This window comes from Camelus bactrianus, chromosome 10 (genome assembly GCF_048773025.1).
Source record: "Camelus bactrianus isolate YW-2024 breed Bactrian camel chromosome 10, ASM4877302v1, whole genome shotgun sequence".
Classification (NCBI taxonomy): Eukaryota; Metazoa; Chordata; class Mammalia; order Artiodactyla; family Camelidae; genus Camelus; species Camelus bactrianus.
Window position 1 is genome coordinate 12,778,284 of NC_133548.1, and position 7,332 is coordinate 12,785,615.

The following is a 7,332-nucleotide window of genomic DNA, read 5'->3' on the forward strand; positions in this document are numbered from 1 at the left end:
ACCATGACCTTTCCCACGGGGAGGGCTGCCAGAACAAAGAGTGCCTGCAGCAAGGAGATTGCAACAACCAACCGCACCCCCTCACTTGTTTTTTTTTGTATTAAAGGAGCCTGTATTCTGGATAGAGCAGGATGTCCAAGATATTAGTCTGCCATCCTCTCGGTCTGCCTTGGGGCTGTCATGGCGCCTGCGGGCATGTTCTTGATCACGGGGTTACAATGAGCATGTGATGAAGCTCAAGGTTTACAGAAGTCAAACCTCTAAATCCTCAAGGCCAGCTGGGAGTTGATTCTTCCACCATTTTTGTGTTAAATTGCTGTCATTCCTTGAGTGGCTGTGCCCTGTCCCCTTCCCTCCTGTCTCAAGATTATCAAAATAAATAATAAACAAGAAAGGCAATTAAGAGTCATATAAACTCCCCTTTTGTAGCTACTCTTCTTCCTCACTCCCACATAGCATAACCCACTCTTCTTGACTGATCTTATGGTCCAATGCATTCCAAGGCATTCTATTGCACTCTAAAATTGACTTAATTATTATGTTACATTTCATCTCTTCTCAGAGATTGCAAAGACTTTTCTGGGTTTTTTTTTCCACTGATGTATTTATACTACTTAGGTGTGTGTTTAGCACATAGAAGCATACTCTAAATATATGATGAACTTATTGGTAGTTGCTTTTCCCTCTGAAAGCACACACAGCAAAGTAGGAAGTCCTTAACCTAATTTATAGGAATCACATTGACAGTGATCTTTAAGAAAAGATATGGCAGCGATTTTTCTGCATTCTTTGTAGGGCATATTTTACATCTTTGTTCCTCAAGCTATAGATCAAGGGATTTAACATGGGGATGACAAGGGTATAAAATATAGATGCCACTTTATCAGTGTCAAAGGAATGACTGGATTTGGGCTTCACATACATAAATATTAAAGTCCCGTAGAACACGGTGACCACTGTCAGGTGAGAACCACAGGTAGAAAAAGCCTTCCTCCTACCTTCAGAAGAGTTCATCCTGAGAATGGCTACAAGGATGAGCAAGTAAGACACAACAACTATCAAAAGGGAGAAAATCAAATTCAATCCTGATAAGATAAGAATGATTAATTCAATTTCATGTGTGTTCGAGCAGAGCAAAGATATCAAGGGGAGACTGTCACAGTAGAAATGACTGATGACACTGTAGCCACAGAAGGATGAATTAAATATCTTTACAGTGACTAGAAGAGACACAAATGTGCTATAGAGATAGGGGACTGCCACCAGCACCCGACACACCCTTTGAGACATGATGACTGTGTAGAGCAGAGGGTTACAGATGGCCACGTAGCGGTCATAGGACATTGCCGACAGAATGAAAAGTTCACTAATAATGAACATGATGAAGAAAGCCAGCTGTGTTGCACAAAAGTAATAGGAGATTGTATTTTGATCCACAACAAAATTTACCAACATTTTGGGGCCCACCGTTGTTGAATAACCCAGATCAGTAAGGCCCAGGTGTCTGAGGAAGAAGTACATGGGTGTCTGCAGCCTGGAGTCCACCTTGGTGAGGATGACCATGCCCAAGTTGCCCACCACTGAGATCATGTAGATGATGAGGAAGAGCCCAAATAACGGAGCCCGCAGCTGAGGGCGGTTTGTGAGTCCCGTGAGAATGAATTCGGTCAGCACGGTTCCATTGTGTGTTTCCATCTGGGTTTATCAGAGAATCTATTCTGAATAGAAACATCAGCAGTCAATGACATCATATAGTACAACTGGTGATTTTTTAAGTGTACAAAGCTGACATAAAGAAAATAAATTTAAATTTATATTTTAATCACAATGAAAAAATCCACCTCCTATAAATAAAACATCCAAATAGAAATATATTAAGAAATAGAGATAAATATATAGTTGGAAATAGAGAGAGAGATTTCTAGTTTTCCACCGAGGATGGTTTACTCCCCCAAAGGACGTTTGATAATATTTTTAGGCATTTTGATTGTTACCACTGGAGGTGGTTTGAGGCTAGTGAGGCTGGTACTTATCCTAACATATTATGGCAGCCCTCAACAGCAAGGAATTATACAGCCCAAAATGCCAAAGAACTACATTATCCAACCCTGATAATATGTGTAGATACAGATATGGAATGATATAAAAGTAGATGAGGGAAGTATTTCTGAAAAAAATGATATAACTTTTTGATCTTGTTTTAAAAGTGAAGGTAAACTTTTCTATTGCCTTTTATATAATGACAATTATATACTTACAAAATTAAAATCACATAATAGTACATCATACATGTGCTAATGATATCATAAAAATTAAAATAAAAATTCCAATTGTGTGTGGAAACGTTTAGAAGCCCTTGCTTTAAAAAAATATGTTCATGTGAAAGTCCTTATGTCTACAGGTGAGACAGGATAAAACAATTAACATCCTTGGCCAATATCAGACTGAGATGTAAATAAACATAAGGAAATTCTAACAGATCATAGTCCACACTTTTGTCTTTATACAGGGAAATATTCCATGAAATACACATAGGTTGATATAATCTCGGCCATACCTGGACTTTTTGTATATACAAAACTGCACTTTGGGCAAATGTTGTAAAGTATCTTAATCTCTTTGTACACACTAGTAAGATCAACTGTTTCTTGCAGGGTTGTTGGGAAGATATGTGAGAATTAAACACTTACATGCATTCATGGTAGTACCTGAAAATATCCCTAAAATGCATAGAATTTTTTTTTGAGCATTTGTTTTTAATTTCTTAATGGAAACAACATGTTTCTGGAAATGGATTATCATTATACATGTACATATATATGTTTCTTGAGTGACTTAACTTTTGTGTTAGGGGTACGATGAGGAATAGATGGAGAACTTCGTAACAGTTCCGAGTGCCCCTCAACACGACTCATCTCCATGGCTACAATGGGGATCCTTCACGTGCTCTTGCTTTGGATAACTTATCTTCTATCTCACTTAATATTATTAATATATATTTATCTAACAATTAGCATATACCTCCTCCCCAAGTGCACTTTCATGATGACTGACATATACTGAATCATTTAAACATGTAAGGTATGTTTTGCTGTGAAGGAACCTAAGTTAGTATGAGGAAATTGAGCAAATTAAGAGAAAGTCGTGTCCCTTGCAACTGGTTTCATAGAATAAAGGTTCATAAACATATCCTTTGGATAACGAGATTCTCTACTTTACAGAAAAAAAGAAAGTTCTAAAATCACTATATATTACACAACATCATACTGGAAAAATAAAATAAAAAGATAAAATACTAAGAATATTATATAATTCCAGAATGTTACTTTGTCTGCCTTCACATTAAGGCCACAAAGATCCTCTGTATAGCATTTAATGCAGACATATAAAAATGTGATAAGGTAAAGATATATATGAATATTTCAATTAAGCCATCAATTAAAAAAACACACACACACACACACAAGAGTAATACCAGAGTAGAATGAGGGTGGCTGGCTAAGGTAAAAGAATTAGTGATTTAAAAAATTGTATTAATACTTACTAAAAGAAAAAAAAATAAATAGAATTGACCCTGATTACATGAAAGTTAGTCAGAAGAAAGAAAATAAAAATATGTTTATAAAATTAAATTATGTATATGTTTATAGGAAATCCACACTCATCTCACAAAATAACATTGTTTATAAGGTTGTGAGCTTCTAACATCATACTCTGTCCCCACATACATGCCTTTCTCATGTCAGAAATACTGAACTACAATTAGGAAAACAATTTTTAAATAATGAAATTGGAAGTTATATAATCTTGTTTAGATGCACTGATGAAAGTGTACCAGAACAACTTACATTGATAAGTGCTGAGTTTCCTGTAGGATAAGGGAGAGCTGAAGAGCTTTTCCTTACCAGCAACAGAGTTGTATGGAAGGTACCAAATTAATTTTTTATAGTTTACTATCTGTGTTGATTATCTGATTATTATTTTTAAAGCTATATTCTTTGAGAAAATTGTATGTGCTTTCTGTCTGATGGCACTGGAAACTGAACATTGTACCTTCACTGTAACACTGGGTACTCAAAATCTCCTAGCTTCCAACAGTTGCTTTTCACATCTCAGTACAAGGTAGAAACCTCCTTCGTGCTCAACAAGAGATCAGAAAAATTCACATTTATACATTGATTTCAATATTCATTAAATACACAATATTTTTGAGAAAGGAATAAGAAGCGCCTAGAATCACTAACTGACTAAGGATTTGACAGGACATCAAACTAGAAACTGACCACCTGCAGCTTCTTAATCCTGCCATGATTTCAACTTTTTATTCCTGACTCTTTAGTTAGGCTTTCTTGTCCCTCAGTTTTGACATTTCTTCTTCGTGTGACTAAAGTCTATATATAAAATTTAAATATTACATAAACAGTATGGCACTGACATTTCAAAGATGCTCATTAGCTTTTGTGAAAATATTTGCACATCAATCTGAAGGAAAAGGGAAGCCGTCCTGTTCTGCTCCGTGCATTATCAATGGCAGGATGTACACGGAAGTGAGTCAGACATCCTCATGTTTTACTGTGCTTTGTCATAGAATAAGTGCTCTACTGCAAATCACCAAACTGCCTGGATATTGGTAAAATACGGCACCAACATGAAATATACTACCTGTTTAGCTGTTATGAGACGTCTGCCTTGGCTTCCCAGCGTGTTCCAAGACACACATAGTGAGATCATTTTATGGGTCTTTTTCACCCCCTGAGACTCTCCCTCAGGGGATGCCAAGCACTTTCTTGATTGTCCCTGAAGCACTGAAATCATAACAGATTACAAGGGAGAGGGTAATTTACTAATAGTACAGAACAATTTGTTTTTACCAGTAGGTGATTTAGATTGCATTCTTACTTTTTACTGTTTATTAACTTTCTATTTTTTCTGCTTTGATAGTTAATTTCTGCATCCCTTTGGCTAGGCTATGGCACCCAGTCATTTGGTCAAACATCAGTCTAGACGTCATTGTGAAGATTTAAAGCTTTTATTAACATTTAAATCAATAGACTCTTAGTATAGACAGTTATCCTCCTGAATAGAGGTGTGCTTCATCTAATTAGCTGAATGTCCTAAAGAGCAAATACCGAGGTCCCCTGATCTCTCTATATATATTCATATATATGTATGAATCTTCTTTTGAATCTGTTTCTCTGAGTAACCCTTCCTAATACAATCCCACAGGGAAATGGATTTCTATATTTTATCAATACAACAACTTGTCAGTATTCCTCCCATCTACAATGGTCTCCACAAATGGGTGATAACTGAGACATTTTAAACAATGTCCTATCACATTATTTGAATGATTAAATGAACTCAAAGTAATAATGCATTATGTATATGAAGTGTGATTTCCTTCAATTATTTTTTCATTATTTTTCTTTCCTTCTTTTTTTTTTCTTTTTGACCACAGAGAGATAAATTAGTTACTTACACTTCCCATTCTCATCTTATGTTGTATTGTCATCATCTCTTTAGGTCTTCTCTTTCATTACATTTGCCTGTGTTACATTTCAGTATTTCTTATTCTTCCATTATGTCCAATTTTCACTCCAACCCTTCTTGTCTAACTTGACACATATTCTACTGTGCTTGATATATACCCAGCATGATCAATGTGGTCTGCAAAAATGTAATATTTTCTGTGCATGTATTTTACTGTATTATTTTGCCCTAAATTGTTTTGTTGCATTTTAGATCACTTTATTTGTCATGAATCCATGTTGTGAAATTTTTTTCGTTTCTTTCTTCATTATAATCAATAATATATGATAAATTTCATACATCTATTCTTTATTGGTAGGTATGTGTTTCCAACCTCAGTTATCACCAACACTGCTACAACATACAGTTCAGTGAAAAGTCTTGAGCTTGCCTGGCTAATATGTTTTAAACAAAATTATCCATGATTTGCATTTCACATATCTGCATTTGTGTGTTTGCATGTGTTGATTTAGATAGATAGATAGAAACGTACATACATACACCTATGCCTATACCCATGCCTAAGCACACACATGGTAGTTAAACCTCTTGATAAAATAGAATATAACAAAACGTTTTATTTTGCTAAATATTTCAGATTGATTGTACCAATACAATTTTCCATTAGTAAATGAATGAAGTTTCCTGGGTCTTCACTTCTATGACTGGTACCTAAATGATGTTCTTTCTTGTTAATTAAATATTATTTTAAGGTGTATGTTTCTATTCTTGACTTTCCCCTTGTTTTTAGTTTGATTTCCTGGCATGTTTAGTAATTAAGTAAAACAACTTTATAGTGGTATCATTGAAGACAATAAACTGTAGATAATAAAGTATAAAATTTGATGAGTTTTGACATATATATGCATCCGAAAAATCATCAAAACAGTCATGATAATGAACATACCCACTATCCCCAAAATTTCTTAGTGTCCTCTTTAATATTTCAATTCCTTCCTTTTATGTCCCACAATGTTCAAGATAGGCTGTGTTTTTTAATGTTTTATTTTGAAATAGTTATCAAATTTCAAAAGCTTGCAAAAAAAGAGAACAGAGTATCCCTATGACCTGCTTAGTTTTCTCTACTGGGAACAACTTTGAAGAAACAGTACAATATCACAGCCATGAAATTAACGTTGGGACAATCCACTTGGCTCAGATTTTTCACCAATTTTGTATGCACTCATTTGTGTCATTTTGGGTGTGTGTGTGTGTGTGTATGTGTATATATATATATATATATATCCATGTAATTTTGTCATATGCTTACATTTGTGTAACCCCACAACAATCAGTATACGGACCTAGTCCATCACTACAACAATGGCTTATACCATTCCTTTACAGCCATGCCCACTTTCCTTCTCTCATTATAGTGTCCTTGACCCCTGCCAACCACTAATCTATTTTTCATCACAATGATTTTATTATTTGAAGTATGTTTTTATAAAGGAAAAATCATTTGTACACTTTGGCAGTAAGCTATTTTTACTCAACATAATTCTCTTGTGTTCCAATGTGTTTGTGTGTGTTACCAATTGTTTGTGTTTTATCATTGCTCTGTGACTATTGTTCTTTTATTATTCCATAATATTAATGATACAGTTTATTCAATCACACAAACATTGAAAGACACTTGAGTTGTTTCCAATTTTCAACTATTACAAATAAAGCTTCTGCAAAGTTTTGTGCAAAGGTGATTGTAGGTATATCCATTTCTATTTCTCTTGGATGAATGTTCCCATCTAAAATTATCTAGTTTCACATTTTGTATTTGCCATGATTTGTCATGATTTGATTTTT

General features: G+C 34.7%; 1 protein-coding gene across 1 annotated transcript; it reads right to left on the reverse strand.

Moving 5' to 3' along the window:
* Positions 1-753: 753 nt before the first annotated feature.
* On the reverse strand, positions 754-1,695 carry LOC105081009 (olfactory receptor 8K3-like). Its single transcript, XM_010970131.2, has one exon. It carries the CDS (start codon positions 1,693-1,695, stop codon positions 754-756), a length of 942 nt encoding a protein of 313 aa, XP_010968433.2.
* Between the last annotated feature and the right edge of the window lie 5,637 nt (positions 1,696-7,332).

Bases quoted from the DNA above. Each gene is read 5' to 3' on its own strand.
- LOC105081009 (XM_010970131.2), bottom strand. From the start codon at position 1,695: ATGGAAACACACAATGGAACCGTGCTGACCGAATTCATTCTCACGGGA.